This window comes from Dunckerocampus dactyliophorus, chromosome 13 (assembly GCF_027744805.1).
Source record: "Dunckerocampus dactyliophorus isolate RoL2022-P2 chromosome 13, RoL_Ddac_1.1, whole genome shotgun sequence".
Taxonomy (NCBI): Eukaryota; Metazoa; Chordata; class Actinopteri; order Syngnathiformes; family Syngnathidae; genus Dunckerocampus; species Dunckerocampus dactyliophorus.
In genome coordinates, this window is record NC_072831.1 from 15,775,329 (window position 1) to 15,793,209 (window position 17,881).

At 40.2% G+C, this 17,881-nt stretch overlaps 3 protein-coding genes and 1 non-coding gene across 6 annotated transcripts in view; 1 reads left to right on the forward strand and 3 right to left on the reverse strand.

The window, feature by feature from the left end:
* Nucleotides 1-1,212: 1,212 nt before the first annotated feature.
* On the reverse strand, nt 1,213-4,636 carry LOC129192270 (protein L-Myc-1b-like). The gene is made up of 3 exons (XM_054796108.1): nt 4,471-4,636; nt 3,632-4,222; nt 1,213-3,086 (listed from the first exon to the last, which is right to left on the reverse strand). Exons 2-3 carry the CDS (start codon nt 4,158-4,160, stop codon nt 2,524-2,526), a joined length of 1,092 nt encoding a protein of 363 aa, XP_054652083.1. The 5' UTR covers nt 4,161-4,222; nt 4,471-4,636; the 3' UTR covers nt 1,213-2,523.
* A 5,636-nt stretch (nt 4,637-10,272) lies between these two features.
* Nucleotides 10,273-10,346, reverse strand: trnai-aau (transfer RNA isoleucine (anticodon AAU)). Its single transcript has one exon. It is a non-coding gene; the product is annotated as a tRNA-Ile (tRNA).
* Nucleotides 10,347-10,983: 637 nt separating this feature from the next.
* Nucleotides 10,984-15,452, forward strand: LOC129192711 (zona pellucida sperm-binding protein 3-like). The gene is made up of 8 exons (XM_054797008.1): nt 10,984-11,250; nt 11,323-11,420; nt 13,035-13,141; nt 13,213-13,387; nt 13,474-13,591; nt 13,658-13,737; nt 13,808-13,896; nt 14,001-15,452. The coding sequence occupies exons 1-8, from the start codon at nt 10,984-10,986 to the stop codon at nt 14,579-14,581; spliced, it is 1,515 nt and encodes a 504-aa protein (XP_054652983.1). The 3' UTR covers nt 14,582-15,452.
* Nucleotides 14,639-17,881, reverse strand: part of LOC129192269 (uncharacterized protein KIAA1522 homolog) — a 43,775-nt gene continuing 40,532 nt past the window's right edge. Inside the window, exon 7 of one of the 3 annotated variants that reach the window (XM_054796107.1) lies at nt 14,639-16,687. In XM_054796107.1, coding sequence (XP_054652082.1) covers nt 16,632-16,687 — 56 coding nt within the window. In that variant the 3' untranslated portion in view covers nt 14,639-16,631. The remainder of the gene's footprint in view (nt 16,688-17,881) is intronic. The other 2 variants (XM_054796105.1, XM_054796106.1) reach the window with 2 other exon arrangements.

Consider the following 17,881-nt stretch of genomic DNA (forward strand, 5'->3'; position numbering starts at 1 on the left):
AAACAAAAAAAACATTTAGGCTCGTCTCAACTTTCCCAGAAAACACCTTGATGATCCCCAATACCTTTGGGAAAATACTCTGTGGTATGATGAGTCAAAAGTAAAATTTTTTGGAAGGTGTGTGTCCCACTACATGTGGTGTAAAAGTAACAGCGCATTTCAGAAAAAGAACATAATATCAGCAGGAAAATATGGTGGTGGTAGTGTGATGGTGTGGGGCTGTTTTGCTGCTTCAGGACCTGGAAGACTTGCTGTGATAAATAGAACCATGAATCCGCCGTCTACCAAAAAATCCGGCCATCTGTTCGTGACCTCAAGCTGAAACCAACTTGGGTTCTGCAGCAGGACAATGATCCAAAACACACCAATAAGTCCACCTCTGGATGGCTGAAGAAAAACAAAATGAAGACTTTGGAGTGGCCTAGTCAAAGTCCTGCCCTGAATCCTTTTGAGATGCTATTGAGAAAAGGCAGTTCATGCTTGAAAACCCTCCAATATGGCTGAATTACAGCAATTCGCAAACACGTGATTGCATTTGTTGCTGCTAAGTGTGGTCCAACCAGTTATTATGTTTAGAGGGCAATCACTTTTTCAAACAGGGCCATGTAGGTTTGGACTTTTTTTTCTCCCTTAATAATAAAACGTTTCATTTAAAAACTGCATTTTGTGTTCAGTTGTGTTGTCATTGACTAATATTTATATTTGTTTGATGAAACGTTTAAGTGAGACAAACATGCAAAAAAAAAATCAGGTCGGGCAAATACTTTTTCATGCCACTGTACACGTCGCTACTAATGAATGATTCATAACCAAAAAAACTGCATAGTGGTTTTATGTGTATGCGTAATATAGTAGAATAATATGTCTTCTTGCGTGAGGAAATGATGATGGTGTTATTTATTTTACAAGAAAGTAGAACTGTGTTCAGTCAGAATTAAAGATACAAGTCTTATATGTTTTCATTAGTCTGATATATACTTTTTCTTGTAACCTTTTATTTTCAGTGTGGCTCCCCCTTCATATTGTTCGGATGCAGGTCATGTTTAATTTTTCTATGATACACTAGGGGCCAAAAAAACAAATGCAGAGCATTTGGGCACCCATGGATTAGATAGATTCCATATTCAGGTATAATAAAGAGGATATCAGTTATGTTGTGAAGTTTTGAGAAAGCATCTGCACTCGAACACAGCTATTCCTCCTTCAAATAAACATAAGTTGGCTCATTAAACAGCGACAAGCATGCAAAGCCCCCAACAGGTCACCATCTAATAGACAAAGCATCTAATAAAAGGCAGTAAAACAAAGAAGAAAAAAAAGACACCCGGTTCAATAATATAAAATTCTAGTAGGTATTTTAACAGGCCACTTTCGAGGAGACGTGTGTGCTCTGTGTAGTATGGTGACGGATAAAATTTGAGGTCCACATCATTGCCACACACGGGACTGTTCTAAAGATACTGAAAGTGCAATATGGATGCGTGTGCGCGTGTAACCACTTAGATGAGAGAACATGAAGTGCCCAGCATGCACCAGCCACTGCAGAGAGGAGGATCCTCGGCAATATCATGTGTATGCTTGTCAAGGGCAAGTCTCAAGGACGAGCTCCGTCTAACCTTGTGCTGGCCAGCAGCTGGCCAACGTGACGCTCTTCTTTTACACAAACCCACACTGCACAACCACTTAGAGGCGGGAAACCAACTGGTTGGTGCCATTTGTCTTTCTAGGATCTATCTTACAGCTGATAGGAGAAGCAGCTTCTTCATCTGTCTTAGATTTAGATGTGGGATACTTCTTTTGACAAAAATGTCTACCACGTGAAAGAAGACAAAATACTTCATGGTTGTTTGCAAATATGGTATAAAAATTTAATGTTGCTGTTGGATGAGCATGCTTTAGAATCAAACAAAATCAAGAGATGACAAAGTGACATGTGTGTATAAAGTACAGCAGTGCTACTTTTAAATGTTTTTTTTGCTTTTTTCCACTTTTTCTTAACAAAATAGAGGCTCCTCAATGCCTGGTGGCAAATTACACAAAAGAGCAAAGCTTTGTGATGACCCTTGATTTTTTTTTTTTTTTGCTCCTCCAACCAGGAGAAATAAGCTATTATTTACAGAGAAATATGAACAGCCGCACAAAACAAACAAACAAACCAACCAGCTCTCACACAAGGCTTGTTTACACTCCACTCCAATATGAATGTGCAATGATGGAATGAAGTCATCTCGGCCCACTTCCACACAAGTCTCACACATTAGATTCTCTCAGCTCCAAACACAACATGCCAGAAATATCTCGGTCGTAGCTACAAACATCTGTTGTGTTACTCTCGCTTTTTACAACTGTGCAAAAAAACAGGATATAAACCACACACAGTACTAAGATCTAACAGCCCTCCTGTCAATCAATGACAGGTTCAAGTCCACCGAAGTCCACTGCTAAATGAGAGTATTCCAAACTGCTTGCATGAGGCCTGTTGTCATATAAAAAATGGTGGCTTTAAAAGTCTCTTTGGAAGTTTCAAGACCGCTTCAATGCAGATAACCTGCGAAGGAGATGCTGTTGTCGAGCTTTGAGGCGTTTGCGCTCCTGCAGCTGTCGCTTCTCTCTGGCATGCAGCTCTGTGAGGTACTCCGTGGCCTGGGTCAGGATGGCCACCTTAGGGGTCTTGGCCGACTCCAGACCCGGGATCTGATCCCGTAGAGCAAGGAACCTGTACCTCAAATCATTCCTCCTCTTTCTCTCCAGGTAGTTGTGGTTCCTCCTGCGGTCTGTGTCCTCCGTGTCAGAGTTCAGGGGGCTTCCTGACAGAGAGGTGGGCTGACTGGATGTTGAACACATACGTTTGCTTTGGAGCTCCTCCTCATCCTCATCATCATCGTCATCCTCGTCATCCTCGTCGGGTTCTGGCCCACTGTCCGGGGAGCGTGCGGCGTAGTTGTGCTGCTGCCGGTGTACGGATGCATGGAAGCGTTTCGGACAAGGGTCTGCACGAACTGTGATGGTCACTGGTTTACGGACACTTGCTAGTCGGGCCTGGTTGTGTTTACTCTCCACAGTGACAACATCTATTTCTTCTTCATCTGTCATCATATAGAGAAATGCAGAATTATTATACGTTACCAGGATGTTTCACAAAACACATGTGCAGTAGAGACAGCCGCTTTTGTTCAATCCAAAATAGGTGGCAATGAGGAAGTGCATTCCAGAGCCAAGCAAGCACATCACTATTTCCCCCAACGCCGCTGCAGGGCATTGGAGCAGAGAATTCAAGCCTTTGTCTTGGACCACAAGGAGCATTCATCACCAATTGTAATGAGGGGACCTGATGGCAGTAGGACGCCATCTGAAAGTTTAGTGTGCTACTGAGTGGAGCATGCCGCCATACATCACAAAACTCAGCCAGTCGCCCCTATGCCGCATCTCATTGCTATGCAGAGTGATGAAATGATGCAAAAAGTGACGGGGGCGCGGTTTTTAAACACCCAGAAGACGCATGTGCACGTTGTTGGAGAAAAAGTGGGAAATAATTGCTCTGTTCAAGCCGTTATTATATGCTTGAACCAACCTCTGAACCGCACAGTTATGCAATACTTGTTCTAATTATGGGGTCAGGCTGCGCCCTTACCAGAGGAGTCGCTCCGAGACTCGGTGCCAGACGACGCCGGCTTCCTGCAGCTGCTTGTTGGATAGGTGAGAACAGCCGCGGGGTCGACGCAGTCTGCCGCCGACGTGGTGAGGTGAGTGCCGGCCGAGACGCACTGCGCTTTGCTCGGCCTCGTGTGGACTTGTGGACCCGGGGGAGCTACGGGTCGCTGAGGCGGTGCCGCCTGCCGCCCGCTCTCCTTATCCAGCTGCTTGCTGGAAGAGAAACTACTCCACATGCAGTCCTGAATGATGATGGAGCTGAGGTTGCCGAACAGCTCCTCGCCCTCGTACTCGTCGTCCTGACCCAGGACCTTGGACAACCAACTTAGTTTGTCTCCCGGCGACATCCACCCATCCCCGCCCTGCGGAGTCCGGGTGGGCGACATGGGAGGGGTGGGCAGCAGCTCGAACTTTTTCCAAATGCCCTCGCTTGGTGCAGTCGACTTGTAGAAATCCTCGTCTGTATCAAAGTCATCGAAGAAATAGTGCTGATAACAGTCCAACTCCATTGTTCGGGCTGACAACAAAAAATCCTCTTTGGGGTTTATTCCTTATGAAAATCCTTTTCAACCTGAAGGGGAATATGATAGTCATTAACGTCCGGTGGGTGGGTCATTGTGGACTACAATTTTGTACAAACTAAACAAATCGTTGATTGTGTATAAAAACAAACTGCCTATGGTTATTACATAAGGTTCTTGGTGTATTTAGAAGATACGGTACAAGTGAAAATAACCGGCTTTTCAGTTGGCCCAGCCCATATCACTAACTGGCGTGAAACTTTATACAATATGCAATTTTACTTTTCATATTACTCACCGAGTGGCGAAATGCAGGTCATTGACAATCCGGGAGTGTCTTTCCCCCTGAGTTAGTTCTTGTAAAGATAGCAAACAAGAATCAAGACAGTTGTTCCGTGGAAGAAAAGCCTCGCACTGCGTTTTTTCGCGCCAGTGAGAAATCCTGTTATAAGACGACAAAAGTGCAGGGCGGGGCCTGGCAAATATCTGCAGTAGTAGATCCGGGTAAGCCTCCTTATTTGCATAAGAGGTGGGACCCAACGCCTCGCCCCGCCCCGTCTGAGTCTCCAAATATGGTCACAATAGCTGACATACTATGATTACTTACAGTAATAACATGCAAGTCAAATGCCATATTGTATATATTTATACGTGTGTGCAATGCTGTTCTTACGTTTACAAACATGGCCCTTGACTAGCCTAGCCTACTATGCAAGTAAATGACAGTGTCTATATATATTTGATATGATATGTATGCTCTGATTGCACAAGTATTGATAACACATTATGAACATACGGGATTGTGTTTATTGTACTGTATTTATTTTATTTACATATTTCTTTTTCAACTTTGCATTCTTATTTAATTCTTGTTTGTACCATCCTGTCTGTGGTACAGACAGACAGTACGTCGTGAGACAGGTTAGTTTGACCCTACTGATGATGTGTTGTTCACATCATCAGTAGAGTACAAGTAATTTCCTACAAATGGTCAATAAAGTAAGTATCTTATCTATCGATATCATATTTCAAAATGAAGCGGCTTTTTATAGTAGATTCTACTATAAAAAAGTGGCTTATTTTGTTATATCTCAATGTTATTGCAATTTCTAAATAATCTACCTGATAATTAATAGATGCACTATCTGTAGAGAACCAAGAGCTGTACCAACAGGTGATAATACTCAGTTTTGAGATGTATTATTTTAACAATATATTATTATAGTTGCATTTTTCAGTGGCATATAACTACACTTCATCCCAATGACAGCTGTTACTAACACTTTGATTACCCAATTAAGCAACACAAGGGTCAAAATAATTTGAATTGAGGATTATTATTCCATTGATACAGCATCATTAGATGTGTACTTTGTTTGCCTAATGTTGTGGAGAGTCGGTGGGGTACCGTGATAATTTAATTGTTATTATTGTTGTTTAGTAGTCGTTTAATTGCTCTGATATTATATCATATTGAATAAAATATCAGTACACATTTGAAATCCTCTGCTGCTCAATAGGAAGACTTTGAGTGTCTCCTCGCTAATTTTTCAAGCGTTACTGTTGAGAGATACTTAAGCAACAGTTGAGGCTGAGTGGTTAAACAGTACAATGCTCAGAAGGTGGTCCGGCCATTTGTAATACAAAAGGAGGGGCAGATAATTCAGAGCAGTTAGTAGGTACTTCATTTCCATACTCAGCATGCTGACAGTGGAAAGGTACACTGCATGTTAAAAGACAGTAAAGCACAGTGGAGGGCATGTAATTTATTTTTGAATGAAACCCAAACAAGCACGAACCGTTGAGATTCAGCAGCTGAGGTGTCCAAGTGAGTATTCGTCTTTAAAGAGTGACGCTAAGGACTCAGGAAAAGTACTGTACACAATTTGGTTAAAAGCTTGCGAACACATCTCTAGCAGGCTTTGCCACACAGAAGGAGAACGGAGCAATGAGTGAAAAATGCAACACAAAATAGGCAGCGAGGATTAAGCAGAGACATCATTTGTCACAACACACGCTTTTTAGGCCCTCTCGTCAGGAAAAGGTCAAAGTTCCCTAACGTTTCATGAACAGACAACGCCAGGTCAAACTTATGTGCCATCCCAGAGCCTCCGCCTCGCAGCGTCTAACATATTGATCTGGTTGATCACACGCTCAGCCTCGCCTTAATTGCACATCACAGTGAGCCACACAAAAGCTTCAGTATCATGTTCAAGCAGAGTGAATGAAATTGATTAGTGACGGTCATCTGTTGTGAGCTTTCTGCCAGAAGCACATGACTCTGACGCCCCTCCAGAGCATTTGAATAAGTCTATCAGACTAGACATAAATGAAATGAGACGAGCCTTTTTTAGCCTCACAGTAGCATGGTGTTTACATACACACTGGCTCTTTAACATGGCTTATTCAAGACTTGACATCAAAGATGCTATGACATCTAAATACAAAAAAAAAAAAAAATCAATGGAGAAAGAGTACTAAATGGTATCACAATACTTCCTTCCAAGTGCAGTGGAAAAACAAATGACCCTGTGAAACTATGTGTCTTACATTACATATAGTGTAGTGTCAGTAGAAGAGAGTTCAATGAGCATGAAAGCATTAAATGTGTTTTGTGTTTTTGTCACACTTCTTTCCAAAGATTGACCTGTCAACATACCTAACAAGAAGTTCAGTGAACATCAAACACTGTACATGTTTTTATCTTTTTCTTCGGCTTTGTTGGGATATTTATACATATATTTTTTTAAAGGACCAGCCTCGACAAAGGATAGCATGAGAAGTAGTAATATTCAAAGTAGTAAAACTCTCAATGTTGAGCTCATATTTTGTCCTGTTCCACTATGTACATCATCATTGTTAAGGGTAAAGGTGGAATGTTTTATTATTTTTGTTTTACACGGGTTGACTTAGTTTTACACTTCCTTCCACAGTCCCAAATATGCATGCTTGGTTATTTGGAGACTCTAAATTGTCCATAGGCGTGAATGTGAGTGTAAATGGTTGTTTGTCTATATGTGCCCTGCGATATGCTGACGACCAGGTGTGCCTCGCCTCTCACCCAAAAAGACAGAGTTTTGCCACACAGCAGATCGCACCATTAAACCACTTTCTATTCTACCCCAGAGGTCAATATTAGGGCCAAAACTGTTCAACATGTATACCAATGACATCTGTAAAGTGACGAAAGCCTTAAAGTTAGTATTATTTGAGGATGATACTACTGCCTTTTGTTCTGGGGAAAGCACACATGAGCTAATTAAAAAAGTCACAAATTAAATGGCCATATTAAAAAAATGGTTTGATAAAAACAGATTATCCTTGAAATTAAGTAAAACAAAAATAATGCTATTTGGTAATATCAGAAAGGACATGTAGGACCAAATGAAAATAGACGGAGTGGACATTGAAAGGTTGAATGAAAATACATTTCTGGGGATCATAATAGCTGAAAAAATGAGCTGGAAATCTCACATCAAAAATATACAACATAAGGTGGTGATTAATACTTCAATATTGAATAAAGCAATATTTTTCCTGACCAAACATCACTCCACACTTGGTATTACCATATCTAACTTATTGTGTGAAGATTTGGGGTACTAACTATAAAAGCAATCTTCACTCACTAAATGTACTCCAAAAAAAGATCACTGAGGCTAATTCATAAGAGAACATACAAATCCATTATTTTTTAAAATCACAAATATAAAAATTTGCTGATTTAGTAAATTTTCAAACAGCAAAAACATTGCATAAAGCTAACCATAACCTATTACCCAAAAATATCATGCAATAATTCTCTATAAGAGAGGACAAATATGATCTTGGCGAAAAACTAAACTTGAAACGTTTGTATGTGAGGACAATGCTAAAAACCCACAGCATTTCAGGATGTGGAATTAAATTATAGAACGGACTGAGCAAGGAACTCAAACAATGCACCAAGATGAGCGAATTCAAGAAAAAATACAAGTAGTTGATGTTTGCAAAATACAAGGAAGAAGAGTCTTGAAGTTGTTTTGTTACGCTTGCCTCTATTTATTATTATTACACTGATTATTATATATTATTTCTATTTATTGTGAAAAATCTAAATAATGACATCATCATATTGTTACACTACCATATCATTTTTCTATGTCTTAAAAAAAATCACATATGGAATGCAGGAAGTGAATAAATGTACTGCATAAGATGTGGAACAGATGGGGGGGTAGGATTAAATAAGTTTTGCTTCTTCCTACTCCTTTTGGACATGTCGAACTGTGAATTGAATTATGTGATGTACTCCATTCTAACTTGTATGCATGTTCAAATAAAATTAAACCATTACCATTAAAGTTAGCATGAAAAAAAACAAACTATTTACAGCAGAGAAACGAAACCTGTGAATATGCGTGGATCTACTCTAATAGGTACATTGTTTTGAAACAAACAAATCCACACAAATCCGAAGGTGACCATGTTAAAAAAATTGTCACGTACTGCTGTTGCTACTTATCTCACCAGAGTATCTAAATCAGGGTGATGCACCTGGTGGCCAGCGGGCCAAATCAGAACCGGGAATGGCACGAGACCAGCCTGCGAGTTCACTTCAAAACTTGAGACACTAACATGTTTGCAGCAGATAAAAATACTACAGCACTGAAAAAGAGGATCTTTGACTAGCGTTTTTCACAGTAGATGCTTAAAAACAGCAGTGTTCCTGTTATATCGAGGACCAGTGTGAACGTACTGCTTGTGTTCTAATTTCTGTGTTGTGTTCTTGTGTTCTGATATTCCCTTGTGATGAATAAACTTTACATCCTAAAATAATCGAAAACTGAAAGGTCTTATAGTCGAATATGGTATTGATTCATTTGTGGCAAAAAGTAGTGATAGAAGATGGTACAAGTACAATGAGGGCTCTGCTGTATCTTCTCCTATCTTCTAGACTTAAAACTTCTTGTTCCTCAGTGGAGAGTTTATTGGGGTAACAATGCTTAACACAAACAAAAGCCTTCTCCCACAGTCATCCCCCAAGCTTAACTTCAAGTGGCCACCATTGTCTTTTATTGTTCTAGTAGCATATGTGCAAGAATGGTAAAGAAAAGAATGAGAAGGGGTGTGCATCACCTCAGCTGAGCGCCCATGTCATCCACATGACCCACCATGTCTTCTGAGGAATATCACACACTAGGCAGTGAGGGAATTTGGATGGTCGGATGTCTTCATGTTATATACAAGAGGAGCCCTCTTTTTCCCCACGACCCTTTGCCCTAACCTTTGACCTTTAGGAGCCATCGAGGAGGAGGTTTCAAAATGGGACCAGAGACTATGGAAAGACATGTAGATAAGAATGACAACATAAATAATTCACGCAAGTTTTACAGCTCCCCTGAGAGGTAAAACATACTCAGATGCACCCCTCAACATTATGACGGCATCATGGGCCGGGTGACCTCTCTATCTGCAAATATTTATTATATTAAGACATGACATTACATAATACCACTACTGTGTCTATCAGATGATTACTCATCTGCATCATGGGTGTATCTGTTTCTTACACAAATGTGATCTTTTCTAAACTAATAGGAAGCAAGATGACAATTTAAAAAAAACATTCAAAAGGTTGTTCTTATGTCGAATGAAAAAGATCATTGTGCACATTGCTGCTATTACTGCTTGTAGTGGCCTGCCACCTGGTGGTTACAATACAAAATTGTTTTCTACAGCTTATGTAGCTAGCTCAGGAGTAATATACTGTTTCACTTCTCTATTACCTGTAATTTGGAAAGACATATTTTGTTATATAGTTAATGTTGAGGGAAAGGCTTCTTGAGACGTCATCTGTACTTCTGTGAAGAAGGTGTCGGACGAATATAGTTTATGTTGTTATTATTATTATTATTGTATTATATTTTTCTCTGATTGTATTTCAATAGATTTTGCAGTTATTTAAATTCTGCCGGTTAGTTTGGCCTCATGATGCCATTCTCCACGTTGTTGTATATACCGTCTTGTAATTAAGTGACTAATGGTTCACGTAAATTCCATCTAAGTCACGTCAAATGGTGCATTGTTACTGTCTAGTTTAATTATAGAAAAAAGGTAGTGGCCCGTACGGGGATCGAACCCGCGACCTTGGCGTTATTAGCACCACGCTCTAACCAACTGAGCTAACCGGCCATATCGGACTGACTGACAAACGAGCTAATATTACATCAAAACAACGTAGTCTAGACAGACAATTACCAACTAAATATTGTATGTTGTATGTATATTGTATATAAATATTGTATATATTACGTCATGTCTTGCCTTGCCTTAACGTCCCCATGATGCTTAAAAAGTGCACCAATTCTATTCAATTTGAAAGTCAACTATGCGTATACGTATATAAATACATTGATGGCCGTGTAATGATGTACAGGTGGAAGGGAATCGGGGCTGCGTGATGTGTTGCCTTCCCTTACGGTGATATTAAGTGCTATTTAACTAATGTAAGTTGTATTATTAAAGTTTTAAGTGCGCAATTGAAATGTTTACTGTATATCAAGCAGATTAAAATCAGTATCTTAAATTACGCTTTACTTTACACAAAGTTTACCTTCGCGGCCAATTACCAGCAGCTGCGATAGTGACGTAGTTTTACGCGTACATTTAGCGAGGAAAGACAATGAAAAGAAGACATCTTTACTTTTTCCTTGGCCTTTTAGCATTTGTCAACCTTAATGGGTTTTCATCAGCTCTAAGGCGAAATAAAGTTATCAAAATCCCAAAATCCAAACAGTCAATATCAAACAAGTTTCCTGACCCGGCCTTAATGGCTCAAACTGATTCGCAAAGCCACCACCCAGCATCAGAACCCAGGTCGACCAGGACCCGGTTCGACTTTGCTTACCTTCCAGACGTGTCTGTCTCCTGTTCTACGTCCGACTTTGTTGTTCGGGTCAAGCAGTCTTTCTACGGGTTTGGCGCGGACGAGTCGGAGCTCAAACTGGGCAGTAGCTGCAGAAGCAACGGTGTCCTCAGACCATACGGAGACTTCATCTTCGCCTACCCGCTGACGGCGTGTGACTCCAGGCGTGAGGTAGCATGTATGTCCGCTCGTGTAGTGACTGTTTCTGCATCCAAAATGACCTCCAAATAACTCCCTTTGCAGACAACGCGCGACTTCTTGGTCTACAGATACATTCTCCACTATGAACCTTTAAACAAGACTCCTCTGATTGACGTGGACATTGAATGTCGTTATCAAAGGTAATGCGTTCCAGCCGATCTTTAACATTAATACATATTTCTCCTGATTAAGTGCTTGAAGATATCGTAATATGGATTTAGGCTGATCATCTAAACTATTATTGGTGAAAACTTTTGCATGTTCACAACAACTTCACGTGTACGTATCGTCAAGCTTGAACTTTAACCCAGGCACAATGGGACCCAATTATCGACATTGATTCTCATAGTAAAATCCGTAACGGATCGATACTAGCGTGTTGATATTGATTTTGTTCGGTCCTCACTAGGGTGGAGTCTGTCCCAGCTGACTTTTTGGGCGAGGGCCGGGACTGGTCGCCAGCCAATCGCAGGGCACGTATAGACAAACAACCAATAACATCACATTCATACCTATGGAGTCATATTCAGTTTTCTTCTCTGTTTTGTTTTCACAAATGTGTTTTCGGCTGTGGTAATCGTATTGTGACATTGTTGATTTTGTTAAATTTATTACAAACTCAGGGAATATGTCACATGGACACAGGTGGGGCTTTGTACAGTGGCTGACGGGGGCAAACGCTAAATTGGTCACAAATAAGTACAATTTTTGTTTCGTTTGCCTACAATGTGCCTAAATCCTGTGTTATTCTGGTCATAATCATGACCAATAAATTAAAGACAAAACCATACAAATCATTGAATGATCTTTTAAAAAATCAAGTAAAACTATATCAGTATCAGTATTGGCAATAATGGTCCCCTAGTGAGTTGGTGTCGGTTCGATAACAAATTAGCTGTTTCGCCCATCCCAGGAACTCGTAACAGGTGCCCATCAGAATAGCTCGAATTGGTTGACTAAATACCGCCTCCTACTGTTAATGTCATGCATGTACATGTGTAGGGGCATACCGTATTGACCCGAATGTATCTTTTTCAAGTACAATAACAAGTGGTTGACTAGAATAAAAATGATATAACATTTCTTAGCTGCTAAACAGTTGTTTGACACTGCTTCACTGATCAGCCTTAACTTAAAAATAGCATCAGGTTGCGTTCACACGTGGTATTCTGGTTTGGACCAAAAGTAAAAAAGAAAAAAAGATTAGTTTATCATTCACACTGGTATTTTTGTCATCGGAACAGCAGGTATTTTTAAAGACCACTGCCATAAGATATAAGATATATTTGCATGCAAAAAACACACCCTGAACATTTGTGTAAATACAAGAGTGCTCCAGATCGCAATGTACATTATACAAAAAATGTGTCCTTCGGTTTTGATGAATTTTACATTTTTGTGTCAAAAGTTAATAATTAAATTGTAATACAAAAACTTCCCCAGTGGGTAGCACCGTTAGACTCCGAGTGGGCACCTGGCTTTCTTCCGCAATCTTGGTGGAGCAGAAAATGCATGCATTCCCGTGTTTGTTCACGGGAGAAGCGACATACAAAATGGATGGATGGATTATAAAAGTCATTTTCGGTGGGTGTCTAAGTCACGAAAAGTTGAAATATGTTGGAAGTTTGAACAAAATGCTTGATTTTGACTTGGGTGATGTATATACAGTAGGTACAGTATGCAGTATATTCTCTATTTTCTTGAACATGCGTATGTGAACTTGACCCACTTAACTCTTTCCTGTATTTGCACAGGTACCACCATGTGTACCAGCTGGCAGTCAAGCCCACGTGGCAAACTGCTTTTGTGCGTAAAAACCTGAAAGCGCGTCAAAATGAATTCCTAATCCAACTGATGGATGGTACGTCTAAATGCTGTACACGTGGAATCCAGTGCATTCTGGCAAAAATAAATAAAGTGTGTCGACTTCAGATTCATGGCACAACCCGGTCAAATATAAGGTGTACCAACTTGGTCAGAAGGTTCACATCCAAGTCTCTGCTCCACATCTCCGTGCTGGAAGGAAACTGTACATCAACAGCTGCCATGCTTCACTGGCTGGTGGCTCTTCAACGTCCCACAAATACACAATCATTGGACATTTAGGGTATGGCTTGAGTACAGGAATTTAACATATATTGGTTACTCCCTTTGGTGTTCTGCTTAAGACGCCACGTTCACGTCCATCCGCAGTTGCATGCTGGACAGCAAACGGGACTCTGGAGGGGACTCTCAGTTCATCTCTCGCACAAACAAGACCTTGAGATTCTCATTCAAAGCCTTCCAGTTCATTTCTGAGCCAGACAAAGAGGTGCGAAATAGCAGCCATCGTTTCTTCTCAAAAATGTGTTTTAAGCTGTTGTGTGCCTGTGCTTAGATCAGCATTCGCTGCAAATTATTTGTCACATCAGAGGAGCCAGGTCCGGCACGTAAATCATGCACCTACAGAGGGGACAGGTGGGTGTTAACTCTAAATAATTATTTCATGTATTTACAAGTGGATTGAGAATATTTGTGCATGTGTTAGGTGGAGGGCCCTTTCAGGCGATGACTCCATTTGTGAGTGCTGTAATTCACGATGTGTGGCCTTCAAGTCACAGAAAACCATCATGGAAGGTATGTGATTTTACTTTTTTGCTGTCTTTTTATCCGAATATTTCCATTTTTAAAGGTTGTTCTATTAGTTGCATTATAAATGTCAAATCTGTTTGTTTGCTAAGGTTCTGTAAGGAGTGCGTTGCTGGTTGCCGATCAGCCGCTTGCAGAGGAAGGCTTACTTGCTGTCAGGAGACTGAATCATCCCCAGCATCAGAGTCATGCCGTCTTTAGGCAAAATGCAGATGTACTTAAAAATGATGGCAAAGAAGAGGATGATGGTGGGGGAGAGAGGCTGATTCAAGAAGAAAAGATAGAACCTGCACTTGAGAAATTTCCCCAGGTGAGGGAAAAGTCAGAAGAGAGCGTTTCAAATGAGTTTGAAGAGAATGGATCAGGATACGAAGTCGACAACCTTTTAAGGAGTATGAAGGAAGAACTACAAGGAAAGGGTGCATGGCAGTTGTCCCAAGTCAATCAAACAAAAGGAGAATCATTGCATGAATGGCTGCAGCCGGAGCAAATGTTAGCATCACAAGTCACGGAGCAAAGAGATGTGCAAGAACATGATGCCAAAGGTGATGAAGAAAAGAGGAATCGCACGAATGGGACAGAGGAGGCTGCAAGAACACGATTCTCTGCGATCCACGATAATGATGAGCAGGGAGATGACAAAGAGCTGACCTGGTATTTCCCCTGGAGGTAGCTTCTTCACTCTCCCATCTCAATAAAGTCACATTTCAGTTAAGAGATGCATTATTTTGTTTCAACTAAACACTGTACACATATCCAATCCTTCCATCATTAACCTTACATTCATATTTTTGGAATGGAGGAGGAAAACAGAGAAAACACACGCATGCACAGGAAGAACATGCAAAAAACACACAGAGACTCACAAACGGACATTCGAAACCAGAAGTTCTCAATCTCCTGTGTGGCCAACAAGCTAACCACTAGGCCACCGTGCGGCCACTGTACACGTAGTCATTCTTCAATTATCTCAAGTTGTCTAAAAACAGAATCCGTAATGGATACATCATTAACCATTGCTGACACTAACAAATACAGAATAGATACATGTGAACCCGGAAATACAGTGAAACCTCTGTTTTCGACCAAAATCATTGCAAAAAATGTCAATTTCGTACACTGTCTTGGTTATCGTACACAAAATCGAGTGCCCAAACAAAGCATTGGTGACTCATTTTCAATGAAGAATGAATAGTGGTTCTTGGTTCCTTCCAGGAAATTCTTCAATCATTCACATCACTTCATGTCTGTGTGGTTTGTTTTCTTATAAGACACAGAACGATGAACAACTCATGTCTCCTTTCTTCCTCATAAGCACCGTGCTTCGGTGAGATGTTCAAGTGCACTGTGTATTTGAGTTTTAGAGGAATGTGTACTAAAAAAAAAAAAAAAATCAAATACACTATGACTGCAAAGAAAGTTGCACGCGCCAGGACTTTGATAAAAAAGATGAGAAACACGATTGAATTCAAGACATAAGTTGTAGCAAAGAACAAAAGCAGCATATGTTACAAGAATTATAATGTACTGTAAAGGTTCCTTAGTTGCAGGTTGTAGGATGGTTTAATGGAAATAAATAGAAATGCAATCAATGATTGTAGCTGATGCTGAAGTTTCCAATAAAGTTCAAGTGAGCAAGTAAACAGCTCTATAAAGTTGTTTGTAACAGACTAGAGTAAAACTGTTTGCGTGGCTCTTCCGTCCACTCCACTCATCACCGTGTGGACCAACAAGCAAAGGTAAAAGTGATGTTAAATGTTCATTTATCCATTTCATTCATTTATATGTACTGTATTTGGCGTCGTTTTCTGAACGTGAAACTTATACTTTGTAAAATGTGTTTTGTGTTCATATTTTTTGGTGTCTTGAACAGATTAATTGGTTTCACATTTTTCAAATGGGAAAAATATCGTTTTTCATTCATTTCGGTTTTTAGCAGACATTTTGTAATGGAAACAGAGACACCACTGTCCATGAAAAAATCTGTCACTAAATGCATTACCAGGAGCAGAATCCTTCAAGTCATACAGACCATTTAATGTGTCCATAAATCTTTAATTTTATAAATGATTACATTAGTCTTTGAAAGTCTGAAAAAGGTTCAAAGCAGAAATATCCCACTATTTGAGCCATAACAAAAGCAGCAGAAATTGTGTTCTAAATAAAGAATTTCAGTATTACTTGACATTATTTACTGACCCCGGGTTATATTACGGGTCATGAACACAGAAAACCTTAAGTTAAAGGGTGACATGATGAATTTGTGAGAAGAGAACATACATGAATATGAGTGTATATATACATAAACACTTGATTTATCTGACGATTTTAAGAGTTTCACTTACATCAGTGGGGACCCTCTTCTTTTTGAACAGCAAAAATAACTTAAGATTAATTTTCTTAAACATGTTTTTGGAAACATCTTTGGTAAATTACACTGAAATGATATATTTACAGATGAGCGCCCTTAAGTCCCGTTGTTGGAATATTGACCACACACTGATTCAGCAGGACATACATGGTACAATCATTTTCAAACAGTAGAAGGCAGTCGTTTTCTCTTGCACCAGTAAAGCTCAGAACACCACAAGGCAAAGAAAACATACCGTGTCTACTAAACTGTTAAATGTCCACTTGAGAAAATGACCCACACCATTTGCATCAAAGTGACGTTTTTTCATCTCAACTTGCAATTCAATCCATCTTGTCTTCTTGTGGAAAGATCATGTCTCTTCTTCAGCAGTACCCGACACTGTGCCATTCGATTTCTCCGCTGAATCTGAAGATGGAGAATGTAGAAAAGAGTTATTTTGTACAAAATGACCTTATGAGATTTTGTCGGGGTTCTGCTCTGCTTTGCACTGTTTTGACAAATGGGTGGAAAAACCATTAGGAAAGCCATAAGTTGTTTGGGTCACATTTTTCATTCAAATAAATCCTACGACCACTTCCTTTGATCGTTAATTGGATAAAGGTGATTCCTTAGAGCAGGGGTGTCTAAACCTTGCCCAACAAGGGCTCCATCCAAAAAAGATTAAAGAGATTTTTTGACATGAAGTTGTATGACATCCCCATCAGCATTGTAGTCCAATAACAGCGACTTACCCCCCCACTTGGTCTCCTAAGTCCAGTTCTGGTCAGATTTCTGTGATGAAAGTAGTTCTGCTTAGTTGCTGGGGACAATTGAGTGTTTGGCTTCTAAAAAACAATACATGTTCAAAAGATTAAAACATTTGCGTCACAAAAATGCCTTTTCAAAAACTCAAACGTCACAAAACACTCGGTGTTATATCTGTCTCCCGCCGTATCCCTGCGCACTGTTGCCTGTGCGTTCACTCATCATCTTCTGCTGTGGAACACATACGTAAGTAAGATGGCCACGGCACTCCGTCGTGGAAGTATATGTGTGCATCTTCGTCACATACACATGAAGGCACAGGCAACAGTGCACAGGAATACGGTGGGAGACAAATGTATAACGGCAGGCGTTTTGTGAGGTCTGATTTTTTTGAGAAGGCATTTTTGTGATGCGAATGTATTGAGAAGTCTAAGTGGAACTATGTTCATCATGGAAATCTGACAAGAACTGGATTTAGGAGACCAAGTCGGTGGTAAGTCGCTGTTAATGGACTGTAATGCTGATGTCATACAACTTCATGTAAAAAAATCCGAACTATCCCTTAAAAAGGATGCGGACGCCACTTTTGATTAAATTTTAAAGATGATTAAAAATGCTATTTTGAAAGAAACATAGTTTGTGTGTTACAGGTGACAAAGTAAACCATTTAGTTTATCTAATAATCCATCCATTTTCTATACCGCTTCTCCTCATTAGGGTCCCGGGGGTATGCTGCAGCCCATCTCAGCTGACTTTGGGCGAGAGGCAGGGTACACCCTGGACTGGTCGCCAGCCTATCGCCAGCCTATCGCAGGGCACATTTACACAAACAATCATTCACATTCATACCTATGG